Here is a 22,467-nt window from a genome sequence, read left to right as displayed (position 1 = left end):
AAATCCCAGAGTTTCTCTACCAGGCTACTTATTTTTTAAAAATTAAACTGGAACTAACATTACTCCCATCTGTTTTTCCAATCCCAGAGTTTCTCTACCAGGCTACTTATTTCTTAAAAATTAAACTGGAACTGACATTTCTCCCATCTGTTTTTCCAATCCCAGAGTTTCTCTACCAGGCTACTTATTTTTTAAAAATTAAACTGGAACTAACATTACTCCCATCTGTTTTTCCAATCCCAGAGTTTCTCTACCAGGCTACTTATTTCTTAAAAATTAAACTGGAACTGACATTTCTCCCATCTGTTTTTCCAATCCCAGAGTTTCTCTACCAGGCTACTTATTTTTTAAAAATTAAACTGGAACTAACATTACTCACATCTGTGTTTCCAATCCCAGAGTTTCTCTACCAGGATACTTATTTTTTAAAAATTAAACTGGAACTGACATTACTCCCATCTTCTTTTCCAATCCCAGAGTTTTCTACCAGGCTGCTTATTTTTTAAAAATTAAACTGGAACTGTCGTTACTCCCATCTGTTTTCCCAATCCCAGAGTTTCTCTACCAGGCTACTTATTTTTTAAAAATTAAACTGGAACTGACATTACTCCCATCTGTTTTTCCAATCCCAGAGTTTCTCTACCAGGCTACTTTTTAAAAAAAAATTAATCTGGAACTGACATTACTCCCATCTGTTTTTCCAATCCCAGAGTTTCTCTACCAGGCTACTTCTTTTTAAAAATTAAACTGGAACTGACATTACTCCTATCTGTTTTTCCAATCTCAGAGTTTCTCTACCAGTCCTCTTATTTTTTAAAAATTAAATAGGAACTGACATTACTCCCATCTGTTTTTCCAATCCCATACTTTCTCTAGCAGGCTACTTATTTCTTAAAAATTAAACTGGAACTAACATTACTCCCATCTGTTTTTCCAATCCCAGTGTTTCTCTACCAGGATACTTATTTTTTAAACTTTAAACTGGAACTGACATTACTCCCATCTGCTTTTCCAATCCCAGAGTTCCTCAACCAGGCTACTTACTTTTTTTAAAAATTAAACTGGAACTGACATTACTTCCATCTGTTTTCCCAATCCCAGAGTTTTCTACCAGGCTGCTTATTTTTTAAAAATTAAACTAGAACTGACGTTACTCCCATCTGTTTTCCCAATCCCAGAGTTTCTCTACCAGGCTACTTATTTTTTAAAAATTAAACTGGAGCTCACATTACTCCCATCTGTTTTCCAAATCCCAGAGTTTCTCTACCAGTCTACTTATTTTTTAAAAATTAAACTGGAACTAACATAACTCCCATCTGTTTTTCCAATTCCAGAGTTTCTCTACCAGGACACTTATTTTTTAAAATTTAAAATGGAACTGACATTACTCCCATCTGCTTTTCCAATCCCAGAGTTTTCTACCAGGCTACTTATTTTTAAAAATTTAAACTGGAACTGACATTACTCCCATCTGTTTTCCCAATCCCAGAGCTTTCTACCAGGCTGCTTATTTTTAAAAATTAAACTGGGACTGACGTTACTCCGATCTGTTTTCCCAATCCCAGAGTTTCTCTACCAGGCTACTTTTTAAAAAAAAATTAAACTGGAACTGACATTACTCCCATCTGTTTTTCCAATCCCAGAGTTTCTCTACCAGGCTACTTCTTTTTAAAAATTAAACTGGAACTGACATTACTCCTATCTGTTTTTCCAATCTCAGAGTTTCTCGACCAGTCCACTTATTTTTTAAAAATTAAATAGGAACTGATATTACTCCCATCTGTTTTTCCAATCCCAGACTTTCTCTAGCAGGCTACTTATTTCTTAAAAATTAAACTGGAACTGACATTACTCCCATCTGTTTTTCCAATCCCAGAGTTTCTCTACCAGGCTACTTATTTTTTAAAAATTAAATAGGAACTGACATTACTCCCATCTGTTTTTCCAATCCCAGAGTTTCTCTACCAGGTTACTTATTTTTTAAAAATTAAACTGGAACTCACATTACTCCCATCTGTTTTCCAAGTCCCAGAGTTTCTCTACCAGGATACTTATTTTTTTAAATTTAAACTCAAACTGACATTACTCCCATCTGGTTTTCCAATCCCAGAGTTTCTCAACCAGGCTACTTATTTTTTTAAAAAATTAAACTGGAAATGACATTACTTTCATCTGTTTTCCCAATCCCAGAGTTTCTCTACCAGGCTACTTATTTTTTAAAAATTAAACTGGAACTGACATTACTCCCATCTGTTTTTCCAATCCCAGAGTTTCTCTACCAGGCTACTTATTTTTAAAAAATTAAACTAGAACTGACATTACTCCCATCTGTTTTCCCAATCCCAGAGTTTCTCTACCAGGCTACTTATTTTTTAAAAATTAAACTGGAACTGACATTACTCCCATCTGTTTTTCCAATCCCAGAGTTTCTCTACCAGGCTACTTCTTTTTAAAAATTAAACTGGAACTGACATTACTCCTATCTATTTTTCAAATCTCAGAATTTCTCTACCAGTCTACTTATTTTTTAAAATTTAAATAGGAACTGACATTACCCCCGTCTGTTTTTCCCATCCCAGACTTTCTCTAGCAGGCTACTTATTTTTAAAAAATTAAACTGGAACTAATATTACTCCCATCTGTTTTTCTAATCCCAGAGTTTCTCTACCAGGCTACTTATTTCTTAAAAATTAAACTGGAACTGACATTACTCCCATCTGTTTTTCCAATCCCAGAGTTTCTCTACCAGGCTACTTATTTTTTAAAAATTAAACTGGAACTAACATTACTCCCATCTGTTTTTCCAATCCCAGAGTTTCTCTACCAGGATACTTATTTTTTAAAAATTAAACTGGAACTGACATTACTCCCATCTTCTTTTCCAATCCCAGAGTTTTCTACCAGGCTTCTTATTTTTTAAAAATTAAACTGGAACTGACGTTACTCCCATCTGTTTTCCCAATCCCAGAGTTTCTCTACCAGGCTACTTATTTTTTAAAAATTAAACTGGAGCTCACATTACTCCCATCTTTTTTCCAAATCCCAGAGTTTCTCTACCAGGCTACTTATTTTTTAAAAATTAAACTGGAACTAACATTACTCCCATCTGTTTTTCCAATCCCAGAGTTTCTCTCCCAGGCTACTTATTTCTTAAAAATTAAACTGGAACTGACATTTCTCCCATCTGTTTTTCCAATCCCAGAGTTTCTCTACCAGGCTACTTATTTTTTAAAAATTAAACTGGAACTAACATTACTCACATCTGTTTTTCCAATCCCAGAGTTTCTCTACCAGGATACTTATTTTTTAAAAATTAAACTGGAACTGACATTACTCCCATCTTCTTTTCCAATCCCAGAGTTTTCTACCAGGCTGCTTATTTTTTAAAAATTAAACTGGAACTGACGTTACTCCCATCTGTTTTCCCAATCCCAGAGTTTCTCTACCAGGCTACTTATTTTTTAAAAATTAAACTGGAACTGACATTACTCCCATCTGTTTTTCCAATCCCAGAGTTTCTCTACCAGGCTACTTTTTAAAAAAAAATTAATCTGGAACTGACATTACTCCCATCTGCTTTTCCAATCCCAGAGTTTCTTAACCAGGCTGCTTACTTTTTTTAAAAATTAAACTGGAACTGACATTACTTCCATCTGTTTTCCCAATGCCAGAGTTTTCTACCAGTCTGCTTATTTTTTAAAAATTAAACTAGAACTGACGTTACTCCCATCTGTTTTCCCAATCCCAGAGTTTCTCTACCAGGCTACTTATTTTTTAAAAATTAAACTGGAGCTCACATTACTCCCATCTGTTTTCCAAATCCCAGAGTTTCTCTACCAGGCTACTTATTTTTTAAAAATTAAACTGGAACTAACATTATTCCCATCTGTTTTTCCAATCCCAGAATTTCTCTACCAGGACACTTATTTTTTAAAATTTAAACTGGAACTGACATTACTCCCATCTGCTTTTCCAATCCCAGAGTTTTCTACCAGGCTACTTATTTTTTTAAAAAATTAAACTGGAACTGACATTACTCCCATCTGTTTTTCCAATCCCAGAGTTTCTCTACCAGGCTACTTATTTCTTAAAAATTAAACTGGAACTGACATTACTCCCATCTGTTTTTCCAATCCCAGAGTTTCTCTACCAGGCTACTTTTTAAAAAAAAATTAATCTGGAACTGACATTACTCCCATCTGTTTTTCCAATCCCAGAGTTTCTCTACCAGGCTACTTCTTTTTAAAAATTAAACTGGAACTGACATTACTCCCATCTGTTTTTACAATCCCAGAGCTTCTCTACCAGTCCTCTTATTTTTTAAAAATTAAATAGGAACTGACATTACTCCCATCTGTTTTTCCAATCCCATCTTTTCTCTAGCAGGCTACTTATTTCTTAAAAATTAAACTGGAACTAACATTACTCCTATCTGTTTTTCCAATCCCAGAGTTTCTCTACCAGGATACTTATTTCTTAAAAATTAAACTGGAACTGACATTACTCCCATCTGTTTTTCCAATCCCAGAGTTTCTCTACCAGGCTACTTATTTCTTAAAAATTAAACTGGAACTGACATTACTCCCATCTGTTTTTCCAATCCCAGACTTTCTCTACCAGGCTACTTTTTTTTAAAATTAAACTGGAACTGACATTACTTCCATCTGTTTTCCCAATCCATATGTTTTCCCAATCCCAGAGTTTTCTGCCAGGCTGCTTATTTTAAAAAAATTAAACTAGAACTGACATTACTCCCATCTGTTTTCCCAATCCCAGAGCTTTCTACCAGGCTGCTTATTTTTAAAAATTAAACTGGGACTGACGTTACTCCGATCTGTTTTCCCAATCCCAGAGTTTCTCTACCAGGCTACTTTTTAAAAAAAAATTAAACTGGAACTGACATTACTCCCATCTGTTTTTCCAATCCCAGAGTTTCTCTACCAGGCTACTTCTTTTTAAAAATTAAACTGGAACTGACATTACTCCTATCTGTTTTTCCAATCTCAGAGTATCTCGACCAGTCCACTTATTTTTTAAAAATTAAATAGGAACTGATATTACTCCCATATGTTTTTCCAATCCCAGACTTTCTCTAGCAGGCTACTTATTTCTTAAAAATTAAACTGGAACTGACATTACTCCCATCTGTTTTTCCAATCCCAGAGTTTCTCTACCAGGCTACTTATTTTTTAAAAATTAAATAGGAACTGACATTACTCCCATCTGTTTTTCCAATCCCAGAGTTTCTCTACCAGGTTACTTATTTTTTAAAAATTAAACTGGAGCTCACATTACTCCCATCTGTTTTCCAAGTCCCAGAGTTTCTCTACCAGGATACTTATTTTTTTAAATTTAAACTCAAACTGACATTACTCCCATCTGGTTTTCCAATCCCAGAGTTTCTCAACCAGGCTACTTATTTTTTTAAAAAATTAAACTGGAAATGACATTACTTCCATCTGTTTTCCCAATCCCAGAGTTTCTCTACCAGGCTACTTATTTTTTAAAAATTAAACTGGAACTGACATTACTCCCATCTGTTTTTCCAATCCCAGAGTTTCTCTACCAGGCTACTTTTTAAACAAAAAATTAAACTGGAACTGACATTACTCCCATCTGTTTTTCCAATCCCAGAGTTTCTCTACCAGGCTACTTCTTTTTAAAAATTAAACTGGAACTGACATTACACCTATCTGTTTTTCCAATCTCAGAGTTTCTCTACCAGTCCTCTTATTTTTTAAAAATTAAATAGGAACTGACATTACTCCCATTTGTTTTTCCAATCCCAGACTTTCTCTAGCAGGCTACTTATTTCTTAAAAATTAAACTGGTACTAACATTACTCCCATCTGATTTTCCAATCCCAGAGTTTCTCTACCAGGATACTTATTTTTTAAAATTTAAACTGGAACTGACATTACTCCCATCTGCTTTTCCAATCCTAGAGTTTCTTAACCAGGCTGCTTACTTTTTTTAAAAATTAAACTGGAACTGACATTACTTCCATCTGTTTTCCCAATCCCAGAGTTTTCTACCAGGCTGCTTATTTTTTAAAAATTAAACTAGAACTGACGTTACTCCCATCTGTTTTCCCAATCCCAGAGTTTCTCTACCAGGCTAGTTATTTTTTAAAAATTAAACTGGAGCTCACATTACTCCCATCTGTTTTCCAAATACCAGAGTTTCTCTACCAGGCTACTTATTTTTTAAAAATTAAACTGGAACTAACATTATTTCCATCTGTTTTTCCAATCCCAGAGTTTCTCTACCAGGACACTTATTTTTTAAAATTTAAACTGGAACTGACATTACACCCATCTGCTTTTCCAATCCCAGAGTTTTCTACCAGGCTACTTATTTTTAAAAAAAATTAAACTGGAACTGACATTACTTACATCTGTTTTCCCAATCCCAGAGTTTCTCTACCAGGCTACTTATTTTTTAAAAATTAAACTGGAACTGACATTACTCCCATCTGTTTTTCCAATCCCAGAGTTTCTCTACCAGGCTACTTTTTAAAAAAAATTTAAACTGGAACTGACATTACTCCCATCTGTTTTTCCAATCCCAGAGTTTCTCTACCAGGCTACTTCTTTTTAAAAATTAAACTGGAACTGACATTACTCCTATCTATTTTTCAAATCTCAGAATTTCTCTACCAGTCTACTTATTTTTTAAAATTTAAATAGGAACTGACATTACCCCCGTCTGTTTTTCCCATCCCAGACTTTCTCTAGCAGGCTACTTATTTTTAAAAAATTAAACTGGAACTAATATTACTCCCATCTGTTTTTCTAATCCCAGAGTTTCTCTACCAGGCTACTTATTTCTTAAAAATTAAACTGGAACTGACATTACTCCCATCTGTTTTTCCAATCCCAGAATTTCTCTACCAGTCTACTTATTTCTTAAAAATTAAACTGGAACTAACATTACTCCCATCTGTTTTTCCAATCCCAGAGTTTCTCTACCAGGATACTTATTTTTTAAAAATTAAACTGGAACTGACATTACTCCCATCTTCTTTTCCAATCCCAGAGTTTTCACCAGGCTTCTTATTTTTTAAAAATTAAACTGGAACTGACGTTACTCCCATCTGTTTTCCCAATCCCAGAGTTTCTCTACCAGGCTACTTATTTTTTAAAAATTAAACTGGAGCTCACATTACTCCCATCTTTTTTCCAAATCCCAGAGTTTCTCTACCAGGCTACTTATTTTTTAAAAATTAAACTGGAACTAACATTACTCCCATCTGTTTTTCCAATCCCAGAGTTTCTCTACCAGGCTACTTATTTCTTAAAAATTAAACTGGAACTGACATTTCTCCCATCTGTTTTTCCAATCCCAGAGTTTCTCTACCAGGCTACTTATTTTTTAAAAATTAAACTGGAACTAACATTACTCACATCTGTGTTTCCAATCCCAGAGTTTCTCTACCAGGATACTTATTTTTTAAAAATTAAACTGGAACTGACATTACTCCCATCTTCTTTTCCAATCCCAGAGTTTTCTACCAGGCTGCTTATTTTTTAAAAATTAAACTGGAACTGTCGTTACTCCCATCTGTTTTCCCAATCCCAGAGTTTCTCTACCAGGCTACTTATTTTTTAAAAATTAAACTGGAACTGACATTACTCCCATATGTTTTTCCAATCCCAGAGTTTCTCTACCAGGCTACTTTTTAAAAAAAAATTAATCTGGAACTGACATTACTCCCATCTGTTTTTCCAATCCCAGAGTTTCTCTACCAGGCTACTTCTTTTTAAAAATTAAACTGGAACTGACATTACTCCTATCTGTTTTTCCAATCTCAGAGTTTCTCTACCAGTCCTCTTATTTTTTAAAAATTAAATAGGAACTGACATTACTCCCATCTGTTTTTCCAATCCCATACTTTCTCTAGCAGGCTACTTATTTCTTAAAAATTAAACTGGAACTAACATTACTCCCATCTGTTTTTCCAATCCCAGTGTTTCTCTACCAGGATACTTATTTTTTAAACTTTAAACTGGAACTGACATTACTCCCATCTGCTTTTCCAATCCCAGAGTTCCTCAACCAGGCTACTTACTTTTTTTAAAAATTAAACTGGAACTGACATTACTTCCATCTGTTTTCCCAATCCCAGAGTTTTCTACCAGGCTGCTTATTTTTTAAAAATTAAACTAGAACTGACGTTACTCCCATCTGTTTTCCCAATCCCAGAGTTTCTCTACCAGGCTACTTATTTTTTAAAAATTAAACTGGAGCTCACATTACTCCCATCTGTTTTCCAAATCCCAGAGTTTCTCTACCAGTCTACTTATTTTTTAAAAATTAAACTGGAACTAACATAACTCCCATCTGTTTTTCCAATTCCAGAGTTTCTCTACCAGGACACTTATTTTTTAAAAATTAAACTGGAACTGACGTTACTCCCATCTGTTTTCCCAATCCCAGAGTTTCTCTACCAGGCTACTTATTTTTTAAAAATTAAACTGGAGCTCACATTACTCCCATCTTTTTTCCAAATCCCAGAGTTTCTCTACCAGGCTACTTATTTTTTAAAAATTAAACTGGAACTAACATTACTCCCATCTGTTTTTCCAATCCCAGAGTTTCTCTACCAGGCTACTTATTTCTTAAAAATTAAACTGGAACTGACATTTCTCCCATCTGTTTTTCCAATCCCAGAGTTTCTCTACCAGGCTACTTATTTTTTAAAAATTAAACTGGAACTAACATTACTCACATCTGTGTTTCCAATCCCAGAGTTTCTCTACCAGGATACTTATTTTTTAAAAATTAAACTGGAACTGACATTACTCCCATCTTCTTTTCCAATCCCAGAGTTTTCTACCAGGCTGCTTATTTTTTAAAAATTAAACTGGAACTGTCGTTACTCCCATCTGTTTTCCCAATCCCAGAGTTTCTCTACCAGGCTACTTATTTTTTAAAAATTAAACTGGAACTGACATTACTCCCATCTGTTTTTCCAATCCCAGAGTTTCTCTACCAGGCTACTTTTTAAAAAAAAATTAATCTGGAACTGACATTACTCCCATCTGTTTTTCCAATCCCAGAGTTTCTCTACCAGGCTACTTCTTTTTAAAAATTAAACTGGAACTGACATTACTCCTATCTGTTTTTCCAATCTCAGAGTTTCTCTACCAGTCCTCTTATTTTTTAAAAATTAAATAGGAACTGACATTACTCCCATCTGTTTTTCCAATCCCATACTTTCTCTAGCAGGCTACTTATTTCTTAAAAATTAAACTGGAACTAACATTACTCCCATCTGTTTTTCCAATCCCAGTGTTTCTCTACCAGGATACTTATTTTTTAAACTTTAAACTGGAACTGACATTACTCCCATCTGCTTTTCCAATCCCAGAGTTCCTCAACCAGGCTACTTACTTTTTTTAAAAATTAAACTGGAACTGACATTACTTCCATCTGTTTTCCCAATCCCAGAGTTTTCTACCAGGCTGCTTATTTTTTAAAAATTAAACTAGAACTGACGTTACTCCCATCTGTTTTCCCAATCCCAGAGTTTCTCTACCAGGCTACTTATTTTTTAAAAATTAAACTGGAGCTCACATTACTCCCATCTGTTTTCCAAATCCCAGAGTTTCTCTACCAGTCTACTTATTTTTTAAAAATTAAACTGGAACTAACATAACTCCCATCTGTTTTTCCAATTCCAGAGTTTCTCTACCAGGACACTTATTTTTTAAAATTTAAAATGGAACTGACATTACTCCCATCTGCTTTTCCAATCCCAGAGTTTTCTACCAGGCTACTTATTTTTAAAAATTTAAACTGGAACTGACATTACTCCCATCTGTTTTCCCAATCCCAGAGCTTTCTACCAGGCTGCTTATTTTTAAAAATTAAACTGGGACTGACGTTACTCCGATCTGTTTTCCCAATCCCAGAGTTTCTCTACCAGGCTACTTTTTAAAAAAAAATTAAACTGGAACTCACATTACTCCCATCTGTTTTTCCAATCCCAGAGTTTCTCTACCAGGCTACTTCTTTTTAAAAATTAAACTGGAACTGACATTACTCCTATCTGTTTTTCCAATCTCAGAGTTTCTCGACCAGTCCACTTATTTTTTAAAAATTAAATAGGAACTGATATTACTCCCATCTGTTTTTCCAATCCCAGACTTTCTCTAGCAGGCTACTTATTTCTTAAAAATTAAACTGGAACTGACATTACTCCCATCTGTTTTTCCAATCCCAGAGTTTCTCTACCAGGCTACTTATTTTTTAAAAATTAAATAGGAACTGACATTACTCCCATCTGTTTTTCCAATCCCAGAGTTTCTCTACCAGGTTACTTATTTTTTAAAAATTAAACTGGAGCTCACATTACTCCCATCTGTTTTCCAAGTCCCAGAGTTTCTCTACCAGGATACTTATTTTTTTAAATTTAAACTCAAACTGACATTACTCCCATCTGGTTTTCCAATCCCAGAGTTTCTCAACCAGGCTACTTATTTTTTTAAAAAATTAAACTGGAAATGACATTACTTTCATCTGTTTTCCCAATCCCAGAGTTTCTCTACCAGGCTACTTATTTTTTAAAAATTAAACTGGAACTGACATTACTCCCATCTGTTTTTCCAATCCCAGAGTTTCTCTACCAGGCTACTTTTTAAACAAAAAATTAAACTGGAACTGACATTACTCCCATCTGTTTTTCCAATCCCAGAGTTTCTCTACCAGGCTACTTCTTTTTAAAAATTAAACTGGAACTGACATTACACCTATCTGTTTTTCCAATCTCAGAGTTTCTCTACCAGTCCTCTTATTTTTTAAAAATTAAATAGGAACTGACATTACTCCCATTTGTTTTTCCAATCCCAGACTTTCTCTAGCAGGCTACTTATTTCTTAAAAATTAAACTGGTACTAACATTACTCCCATCTGATTTTCCAATCCCAGAGTTTCTCTACCAGGATACTTATTTTTTAAAATTTAAACTGGAACTGACATTACTCCCATCTGCTTTTCCAATCCTAGAGTTTCTTAACCAGGCTGCTTACTTTTTTTAAAAATTAAACTGGAACTGACATTACTTCCATCTGTTTTCCCAATCCCAGAGTTTTCTACCAGGCTGCTTATTTTTTAAAAATTAAACTAGAACTGACGTTACTCCCATCTGTTTTCCCAATCCCAGAGTTTCTCTACCAGGCTAGTTATTTTTTAAAAATTAAATTGGAGCTCACATTACTCCCATCTGTTTTCCAAATACCAGAGTTTCTCTACCAGGCTACTTATTTTTTAAAAATTAAACTGGAACTAACATTATTTCCATCTGTTTTTCCAATCCCAGAGTTTCTCTACCAGGACACTTATTTTTTAAAATTTAAACTGGAACTGACATTACACCCATCTGCTTTTCCAATCCCAGAGTTTTCTACCAGGCTACTTATTTTTAAAAAAAATTAAACTGGAACTGACATTACTTACATCTGTTTTCCCAATCCCAGAGTTTCTCCACCAGGCTACTTATTTTTTAAAAATTAAACTGGAACTGACATTACTCCCATCTGTTTTTCCAATCCCAGAGTTTCTCTACCAGGCTACTTTTTAAAAAAAATTTAAACTGGAACTGACATTACTCCCATCTGTTTTTCCAATCCCAGAGTTTCTCTACCAGGCTACTTCTTTTTAAAAATTAAACTGGAACTGACATTACTCCTATCTATTTTTCAAATCTCAGAATTTCTCTACCAGTCTACTTATTTTTTAAAATTTAAATAGGAACTGACATTACCCCCGTCTGTTTTTCCCATCCCAGACTTTCTCTAGCAGGCTACTTATTTTTAAAAAATTAAACTGGAACTAATATTACTCCCATCTGTTTTTCTAATCCCAGAGTTTCTCTACCAGGCTACTTATTTCTTAAAAATTAAACTGGAACTGACATTACTCCCATCTGTTTTTCCAATCCCAGAATTTCTCTACCAGTCTACTTATTTCTTAAAAATTAAACTGGAACTAACATTACTCCCATCTGTTTTTCCAATCCCAGAGTTTCTCTACCAGGATACTTATTTTTTAAAAATTAAACTGGAACTGACATTACTCCTATCTTCTTTTCCAATCCCAGAGTTTTCTACCAGGCTTCTTATTTTTTAAAAATTAAACTGGAACTGACGTTACTCCCATCTGTTTTCCCAATCCCAGAGTTTCTCTACCAGGCTACTTATTTTTTAAAAATTAAACTGGAGCTCACATTACTCCCATCTTTTTTCCAAATCCCAGAGTTTCTCTACCAGGCTACTTATTTTTTAAAAATTAAACTGGAACTAACATTACTCCCATCTGTTTTTCCAATCCCAGAGTTTCTCTACCAGGCTACTTATTTCTTAAAAATTAAACTGGAACTGACATTTCTCCCATCTGTTTTTCCAATCCCAGAGTTTCTCTACCAGGCTACTTATTTTTTAAAAATTAAACTGGAACTAACATTACTCCCATCTGTTTTTCCAATCCCAGAGTTTCTCTACCAGGCTACTTATTTCTTAAAAATTAAACTGGAACTGACATTTCTCCCATCTGTTTTTCCAATCCCAGAGTTTCTCTACCAGGCTACTTATTTTTTAAAAATTAAACTGGAACTAACATTACTCACATCTGTGTTTCCAATCCCAGAGTTTCTCTACCAGGATACTTATTTTTTAAAAATTAAACTGGAACTGACATTACTCCCATCTTCTTTTCCAATCCCAGAGTTTTCTACCAGGCTGCTTATTTTTTAAAAATTAAACTGGAACTGTCGTTACTCCCATCTGTTTTCCCAATCCCAGAGTTTCTCTACCAGGCTACTTATTTTTTAAAAATTAAACTGGAACTGACATTACTCCCATCTGTTTTTCCAATCCCAGAGTTTCTCTACCAGGCTACTTTTTAAAAAAAAATTAATCTGGAACTGACATTACTCCCATCTGTTTTTCCAATCCCAGAGTTTCTCTACCAGGCTACTTCTTTTTAAAAATTAAACTGGAACTGACATTACTCCTATCTGTTTTTCCAATCTCAGAGTTTCTCTACCAGTCCTCTTATTTTTTAAAAATTAAATAGGAACTGACATTACTCCCATCTGTTTTTCCAATCCCATACTTTCTCTAGCAGGCTACTTATTTCTTAAAAATTAAACTGGAACTAACATTACTCCCATCTGTTTTTCCAATCCCAGTGTTTCTCTACCAGGATACTTATTTTTTAAACTTTAAACTGGAACTGACATTACTCCCATCTGCTTTTCCAATCCCAGAGTTCCTCAACCAGGCTACTTACTTTTTTTAAAAATTAAACTGGAACTGACATTACTTCCATCTGTTTTCCCAATCCCAGAGTTTTCTACCAGGCTGCTTATTTTTTAAAAATTAAACTAGAACTGACGTTACTCCCATCTGTTTTCCCAATCCCAGAGTTTCTCTACCAGGCTACTTATTTTTTAAAAATTAAACTGGAGCTCACATTACTCCCATCTGTTTTCCAAATCCCAGAGTTTCTCTACCAGTCTACTTATTTTTTAAAAATTAAACTGGAACTAACATAACTCCCATCTGTTTTTCCAATTCCAGAGTTTCTCTACCAGGACACTTATTTTTTAAAATTTAAAATGGAACTGACATTACTCCCATCTGCTTTTCCAATCCCAGAGTTTTCTACCAGGCTACTTATTTTTAAAAATTTAAACTGGAACTGACATTACTCCCATCTGTTTTCCCAATCCCAGAGCTTTCTACCAGGCTGCTTATTTTTAAAAATTAAACTGGGACTGACGTTACTCCGATCTGTTTTCCCAATCCCAGAGTTTCTCTACCAGGCTACTTTTTAAAAAAAAATTAAACTGGAACTGACATTACTCCCATCTGTTTTTCCAATCCCAGAGTTTCTCTACCAGGCTACTTCTTTTTAAAAATTAAACTGGAACTGACATTACTCCTATCTGTTTTTCCAATCTCAGAGTTTCTCGACCAGTCCACTTATTTTTTAAAAATTAAATAGGAACTGATATTACTCCCATCTGTTTTTCCAATCCCAGACTTTCTCTAGCAGGCTACTTATTTCTTAAAAATTAAACTGGAACTGACATTACTCCCATCTGTTTTTCCAATCCCAGAGTTTCTCTACCAGGCTACTTATTTTTTAAAAATTAAATAGGAACTGACATTACTCCCATCTGTTTTTCCAATCCCAGAGTTTCTCTACCAGGTTACTTATTTTTTAAAAATTAAACTGGAGCTCACATTACTCCCATCTGTTTTCCAAGTCCCAGAGTTTCTCTACCAGGATACTTATTTTTTTAAATTTAAACTCAAACTGACATTACTCCCATCTGGTTTTCCAATCCCAGAGTTTCTCAACCAGGCTACTTATTTTTTTAAAAAATTAAACTGGAAATGACATTACTTTCATCTGTTTTCCCAATCCCAGAGTTTCTCTACCAGGCTACTTATTTTTTAAAAATTAAACTGGAACTGACATTACTCCCATCTGTTTTTCCAATCCCAGAGTTTCTCTACCAGGCTACTTTTTAAACAAAAAATTAAACTGGAACTGACATTACTCCCATCTGTTTTTCCAATCCCAGAGTTTCTCTACCAGGCTACTTCTTTTTAAAAATTAAACTGGAACTGACATTACACCTATCTGTTTTTCCAATCTCAGAGTTTCTCTACCAGTCCTCTTATTTTTTAAAAATTAAATAGGAACTGACATTACTCCCATTTGTTTTTCCAATCCCAGACTTTCTCTAGCAGGCTACTTATTTCTTAAAAATTAAACTGGTACTAACATTACTCCCATCTGATTTTCCAATCCCAGAGTTTCTCTACCAGGCTACTTATTTTTAAAAAATTAAACTGGAACTGACATTACTCCCATCTGTTTTTCCAATCCCAGAGTTTCTCTACCAGGCTACTTCTTTTTAAAAATTAAACTGGAACTGACATTACTCCTATCTATTTTTCAAATCTCAGAATTTCTCTACCAGTCTACTTATTTTTTAAAATTTAAATAGGAACTGACATTACCCCCGTCTGTTTTTCCCATCCCAGACTTTCTCTAGCAGGCTACTTATTTTTAAAAAATTAAACTGGAACTAATATTACTCCCATCTGTTTTTCTAATCCCAGAGTTTCTCTACCAGGCTACTTATTTCTTAAAAATTAAACTGGAACTGACATTACTCCCATCTGTTTTTCCAATCCCAGAATTTCTCTACCAGTCTACTTATTTCTTAAAAATTAAACTGGAACTAACATTACTCCCATCTGTTTTTCCAATCCCAGAGTTTCTCTACCAGGATACTTATTTTTTAAAAATTAAACTGGAACTGACATTACTCCCATCTTCTTTTCCAATCCCAGAGTTTTCTACCAGGCTTCTTATTTTTTAAAAATTAAACTGGAACTGACGTTACTCCCATCTGTTTTCCCAATCCCAGAGTTTCTCTACCAGGCTACTTATTTTTTAAAAATTAAACTGGAGCTCACATTACTCCCATCTTTTTTCCAAATCCCAGAGTTTCTCTACCAGGCTACTTATTTTTTAAAAATTAAACTGGAACTAACATTACTCCCATCTGTTTTTCCAATCCCAGAGTTTCTCTACCAGGCTACTTATTTCTTAAAAATTAAACTGGAACTGACATTTCTCCCATCTGTTTTTCCAATCCCAGAGTTTCTCTACCAGGCTACTTATTTTTTAAAAATTAAACTGGAACTAACATTACTCACATCTGTGTTTCCAATCCCAGAGTTTCTCTACCAGGATACTTATTTTTTAAAAATTAAACTGGAACTGACATTACTCCCATCTTCTTTTCCAATCCCAGAGTTTTCTACCAGGCTGCTTATTTTTTAAAAATTAAACTGGAACTGTCGTTACTCCCATCTGTTTTCCCAATCCCAGAGTTTCTCTACCAGGCTACTTATTTTTTAAAAATTAAACTGGAACTGACATTACTCCCATTTGTTTTTCCAATCCCAGAGTTTCTCTACCAGGCTACTTTTTAAAAAAAAAATTAATCTGGAACTGACATTACTCCCATCTGTTTTTCCAATCCCAGAGTTTCTCTACCAGGCTACTTCTTTTTAAAAATTAAACTGGAACTGACATTACTCCCATCTGTTTTTCCAATCCCAGTGTTTCTCTACCAGGATACTTATTTTTTAAACTTTAAACTGGAACTGACATTACTCCCATCTGCTTTTCCAATCCCAGAGTTCCTCAACCAGGCTACTTACTTTTTTTAAAAATTAAACTGGAACTGACATTACTTCCATCTGTTTTCCCAATCCCAGAGTTTTCTACCAGGCTGCTTATTTTTTAAAAATTAAACTAGAACTGACGTTACTCCCATCTGTTTTCCCAATCCCAGAGTTTCTCTACCAGGCTACTTATTTTTTAAAAATTAAACTGGAGCTCACATTATTCCCATCTGTTTTCCAAATCCCAGAGTTTCTCTACCAGTCTACTTATTTTTTAAAAATTAAACTGGAACTAACATAACTCCCATCTGTTTTTCCAATTCCAGAGTTTCTCTACCAGGACACTTATTTTTTAAAATTTAAAATGGAACTGACATTACTCCCATCTGCTTTTCCAATCCCAGAGTTTTCTACCAGGCTACTTATTTTTTTAAAAAATTAAACTGGAACTGACATTACTTCCATCTGTTTTCCCAATCCCAGAATTTCTCTACCAGGCTACTTATTTTTTAAAAATTAAACTGGAACTGACATTACTCCCATCTGTTTTTACAATCACAGAGTTTCTCTACCAGGCTACTTATTTTTAAAAAATTAAACTGGAACTGACATTACTCCCATCTGTTTTTCCAATCCCAGACTTTCTCTAGCAGGCTACTTATTTCTTAAAAATTAAACTGGAACTGACATTACTCCCATCTGCTTTTCCAATCCTAGAGTTTTCTACCAGGCTACTTATTTTTAAAAAAAATTAAACTGGAACTGACATTACTTCCATCTGTTTTCCCAATCCCAGAATTTCTCTACCAGGCTACTTATTTCTTAAAAATTAAACTGGAACTGACATTACTCCCATCTGTTTTTCCAATCCCAGAGTTTCTCTACCAGGCTACTTATTTTTAAAAAATTAAACTGGAACTGACATTACTCCCATCTGTTTTTACAATCACAGAGTTTCTCTACCAGGCTACTTATTTTTAAAAAATTAAACTGGAACTGACATTACTCCCATCTGTTTTTCCAATCCCAGACTTTCTCTAGCAGGCTACTTATTTCTTAAAAATTAAACTGGAACTGACATTACTCCCATCTCTTTTTCCAATCTCAGAGTTTTCTACCAGGCTGCTTATTTTTTAAAAATTAAACTGGAACTGACATTACTCCCATCTGTTTTTACAATTTCAGATTTTCTCTACCAGGCTACTTATTTTTAAAAAATTAAACTGGAACTGACATTACTCCCATCTGTTTTTCCAATCCCAGAGTTTTCTACCAGGCTGCATATTTTTTAAAAATTAAACTGGAACTGACGTTACTCCCATCTGTTTTCCCAATCCCAGAGTTTCGCTACCAGGCTACTTATTTTTTAAAAATTAAACTGGAGCTCACATTCCTCCCATCTGTTTTTCCAATCCCAGAGTTTTCTACCAGGCTGCTTATTTTTTAAAAATTAAATAGGAACTGACATTACTCCCATCTGCTTTTCCAATCCCAGACTTTCTCTAGCAGGCTACTTATTTTTAAAAAATTAAACTGGAACTGATATTACTCCCATCTTTTTTTCCAATCCCAGACTTTCTCTAGCAGGCTACTTATTTTTAAAAAATTAAACTGGAACTGATATTACTCCCATCTGTTTTTCCAATCCCAGAGTTTCTCTACCAGGCTACTTATTTCTTAAAAATTAAAATGGAACTGACATTACTCCCATCTGTTTTTCCAATCCCAGAGTTTCTCTACCAGGCTACTTATTTTTTAAAAATTACACTGGAACTGACATTACTCCCATCTGTTTTTCCAATCCCAGAGTTTCTCTACCAGGCAACTTATTTTTTAAAAATTAAACTGGAACTGACTTTACTCCCATCTGTGTTCCCAATCCCAGAGTTTCTCTACCAGGCAACTTAAAAGGTTTTTGAGAAAGCTTGGTGACAAAGCCCATTGTTTGTTGCTGTTTTGCTTGAATGGTGAAATCCAGCTACCTCACCTGCTGCTGCCTCCATTCAAGAAAAACCCTGGAAGTCTGAAATGAAAGCAGAAAGTGCTGGAAAGTTACAGAAGTTTGGACAGCATCTTTTGGGAGAGAAACGGATTTGATTTTTTTTTAGATTGACAACCTTCACCAGAGTTGTAAATTAGACATGTTTCATCTCTGGGTAACCAACCTTCACCATCCTCTCTTGGGCAGTATTACCATCAGTTGGGTCATTCCGTCTCTCTCTTGGTTCAACCTTATCACAGACGTCCCAATTTTTCTGATCGCTCCACTTTCTACAGAACTGGCCAGCTCTGCTGTAAATGAGATCGATGGGTTATCTGACATTATTAAATTTGTTGTTGATTCCTGAGGGCTTCAATGTACATGGACATCATACATGGGTTTTCTGGAGCTTTGATTTGGCTTTGCTGAAATGATCAAGAACCCAAAGGCAGAATGGTCAGAGAGAGAGTGAGGAGGAGAATTGAAGTGACAGACAATTGGAAGCTCTGGTCAGTCGAATGCGTGAAACAGTAGCCTAATTTGTGTTTCTTCTGAGAGGAGGAGACCATTTTAGGAACATGGAATCCAGTACCCAACATTAGAAGCATGAATGAATTACTGCTTCACCTGGATGTGCTGTTTGGGCCCCTCAGTGGTGGGAACGGAAGAATTAAAAGGTCAAGGTTTGCATTCATTGTGGTTGATTGGGAAGGTGGCATTATAGTTAATCGAAATCAGGACGTTGCAAAACGAAGTCTTTGGAATGCTGAAGGAGGAGGAGATGAGGCTGACAATAATATCACATTGAAAATGCAGAGATTACAGAGGAATGCGGAAGAAGAGCATGAGAGCAGCCACATCCCATTTCTGGCTGAGTGGGGGCGGGGGGGTGTGGTGGTGGTGTTGGAAGCAGAATTGCAGAGAGCAACCTGTTAACTGTGAAATAGGGAAAACCTCTATTGAGGAAAATGGAACAGATTTTGGAAACGGTGGCATGAAAGGCATTGTTGTCAATACAAGAGAAACTGGAAGAAGTACAGTCCTTGTCGGAAGCAGGATGGAGGGAGGTGTAATCAAAATGGCTGTGGGAGTCAGTGGACTTGCATTCGATGTTCATTACTATCCTTTCCAGTAAGATAGAGGTGGGAAAATTGGAAACTTCATAAGATAGAGAATGATTTGGTTTACTTCAGAGGTGAGGTGTTGCACTTAATTGTGTCTTCACCACAATTTGTTGTGGTCGCCTCTGCTCCCTGGACAAAAGATACCACTTGGTTGCCTGGGACTAAAATTTTGTTCAAGTCTAGGGACAATGTTTAAAATACTGTACAAAACATCATCACTTTTTAAGGGCAAAACCCTTCAAGGTGTTGGAAGCAAGCTTTTTGTATTCTTACAATAGGATCTCCAATTGCTTTTTGCCTGGCCTGACACTAGATTTGCTCACCAGTTGTTTGTTCATTTTACGTTTATTGATGTTGAATAGCTGGAATGCTTTTCAAAATAGCCCAACAACTGCAGATCTAAATAATGAGCAATCACATGTGCCCATTTCAGTGAAATTAATGTACAGTAATTTGGGAGAGAATTGACTTCAACTTCGCAGAGTTAAAATTCATGGGCATAAATCAGGAGTATCGAGCTCGCCAGCAACTACAAAGGTTACCACACAGTCTATTTTTGAATCTGTCCAAAACATTCAAATGGTATTCTTGTCCCTCCATACATACCTGCAAGACTTTGTAATGGTTATTGTTAAGAGTGGCTGTAATATTTGTCACTCTCAAGATGATAGAACTTGGTGATCGTTGCATGGCCTTGCAAAATAAATCAATAGTTCATTGCAGGTACTAAAACATTGAGGTTTTGGAGTTTTTTGAAAACTCCCATTAAGGGAGGAATTTCTTGAAAAGCTTCTTGCCTTCTGCGAAATTTGGCAGGTCAAGTGTACAGGATCTCATGATTCAGCAGTACGAGATATTGGTGAGATCACACTTGGAGTACCATGTTCTGCAGTTCTAAATGTAGGAAGTTGGCGTTTATAAATCATGAGGGGCGTGGATAAAGTGAATCCTCAGTCTTCATCCTTGGATAGTTGATTATAGATCTCAAGGGTACAGGTTTAAGATGAGAGGGGGAAGGACCTGAGGTTAACATTTTTTTCACCTGAAGGGAAGATGCCAGTGGAAGCTAAAGAAGCAGTTGCAATTACAATATTCAAAAGACATTTGGAGAGATGGAGACTATACTCGCTGGGATTTAGAAGATTGAGGCAATCTTATAGAAATGTATAAAGTTATGAAAGGCATAGATAAGATAGAGGTAGGTAAGTTGTTTCCATTGGTAGGGGAGAACAGAATTTGGGGACAAGGCCTCAAGATTCAGGGTAGTAGATTTAGGACAGAGATGAGGAGGAACTGCTTTTCCCAGAGGATGGTGAATCTGTAGAATTACTGCCAATTGAAGCTGTGGAGGCTACCTCAGCAAATATATTTAAGACAAGGTTGGATAGATGTTTATGTTGTAGGGGAATTGAAGGATGTGGGGAAAAGGCAGGTGGGTGGAGATGAACCTATCATCAGATCCGCCATGATCTAATTGAATAGTGGAGCAGGCTTGATGGGACAGATACCAACTCCTGCTCCTATGTTCTTATACAGTTAGTCCCCAACTTACGATGATCTGACACAATTTTTCGAAGCTATGATGATTTGAATCCATACTCTATTTTGAATTTTCAGTGTCTCCGACAACGCTGTATCAGTTCCCACAATGATTCCACTGCCTCGCTCTTCCCACATCCCCTGATCTCACTGCCCCTTTTTGGACTTCATCAGGGAAATGGGTGGGGATTTGAAAGGGGAATAAGGGTAGAAGCTGTACACATCGGAGAGATGGCATATTGCCTGTGGCGGGTGGTGGCGGAGATTGAGGTTTGGGTGATTGTGATATCAAAGGATTGGGGAAATGTTAATGGGGCAGACTTTGCCTTGGGAATAATAGTTAGGCCATTGCGCTCTCAGGAATGAACACTAAAATGGGATTTACAGTGGAAGTTGCTGTTTGCAGTACTTCATTTTCCTATTTAAAAAAAAAGGGCACTTTGCTCTTTGACTTTGCATTCTTAAGTTGTTGTCCTTAATCCACAATGTATCAGAGCACTTTGAAAGGCATAACAATGGCTTAATTATTAAAGTTTACACAAAATAATTCCTTCAGATTTTAATTATTTTTGTAGACATTAAAAAATTACTTTATATCACTTTTATCACATTTAATTCACATTTGTTTCACTTTTATTTTGCAGCTCGGTACATGATTTGACATTAAATTCAAAATTCTGCCATTTTGTGCTTCGGAATCTTCAGTGTTAATTAATGTTTCATTAATCAAATTGTATTGGGAGGTGCGCTTATTTGCCCTGTACCAAAACTTCCCAGTTGCCTATCAAAGGTGCTGCGCTGTATGAATGTTTTCATATAAATTTTGGACAAGAAAGTCTCAGTGGATTTATACTTGATTGTATACTGCTGAGACCAAGATGCTCAGCAGATGCTCCCTGGCATAATTTTGGCATTGCAAATATACCTGGCTGGGTACTTCAGATTCCTGATGCTTAATTTGGAGTGGTAAGATTAATTTTAAAGAGACTGAAACCAAAGCAAAATGCAGCAACACTTACAATCTTAAGAAAAAAAATCTGAAAATGTTGGAAACAAATCAGTCTGTGGAGATTAGATCAATGACCTCTCATCAAAATCTTTTGTCATAAAACCTGAATATTCTACAGAAAACTCTTGTTGCAATGAAGGTGAAGACAGATGTGTAAACCAAAAGAAAATTGGTGGATATAGGAATTGTGTTTCAAAGTACCAGTAGTTTAGAGGAGGAGGATCAACCATGATCTCGATGACTGGCAGGTCAGTCAGGAGGGACACATCATTGCTTGTGCTGTTATTTGGGACTTGCAAGTTACAAACAAAAATTTTGCAGTTCAGAGTTTGTTGAAATCTGCAACCACATGGATTACCATTCTTTCATGACATTCGAAGACACATTCTTCCAGCTTAAACAGTGAAGTAATTGTTGGTTTTCCTTGCAGCGATTGCACATCCAATGCTCGGCGAGAGTTAAAACGTGAGCAGTACCGTCAGGTGAGGGATCACGTCCGGAATGATGATGGACGACTACAGGCTTGTGGCTGGAGCCTCCCCGCAAAGTACAAACAGGTAAGAGTTCAGTTCACCACGACCTCAACAAGCTACTGCA

General features: G+C 35.6%; 1 protein-coding gene across 5 annotated transcripts in view; it reads left to right on the top strand.

Moving 5' to 3' along the window:
* Positions 1-22,467, top strand: part of mapk8ip3 (mitogen-activated protein kinase 8 interacting protein 3) — a 408,818-nt gene that overhangs the window by 329,806 nt on the left and 56,545 nt on the right. For all 5 annotated transcript variants that reach the window (XM_069906190.1, XM_069906189.1, XM_069906187.1 and 2 more), the window contains one exon: positions 22,301-22,427. In XM_069906190.1, the coding sequence (XP_069762291.1) occupies positions 22,301-22,427 (127 nt within the window). The remainder of the gene's footprint in view (positions 1-22,300; positions 22,428-22,467) is intronic.

This window comes from Narcine bancroftii, chromosome 12, assembly GCF_036971445.1.
Source record: "Narcine bancroftii isolate sNarBan1 chromosome 12, sNarBan1.hap1, whole genome shotgun sequence".
Classification (NCBI taxonomy): domain Eukaryota; kingdom Metazoa; phylum Chordata; class Chondrichthyes; order Torpediniformes; family Narcinidae; genus Narcine; species Narcine bancroftii.
Note: the sequence above shows the minus strand (reverse complement) of the source record. Positions and strands in the feature narration are given on the sequence as shown.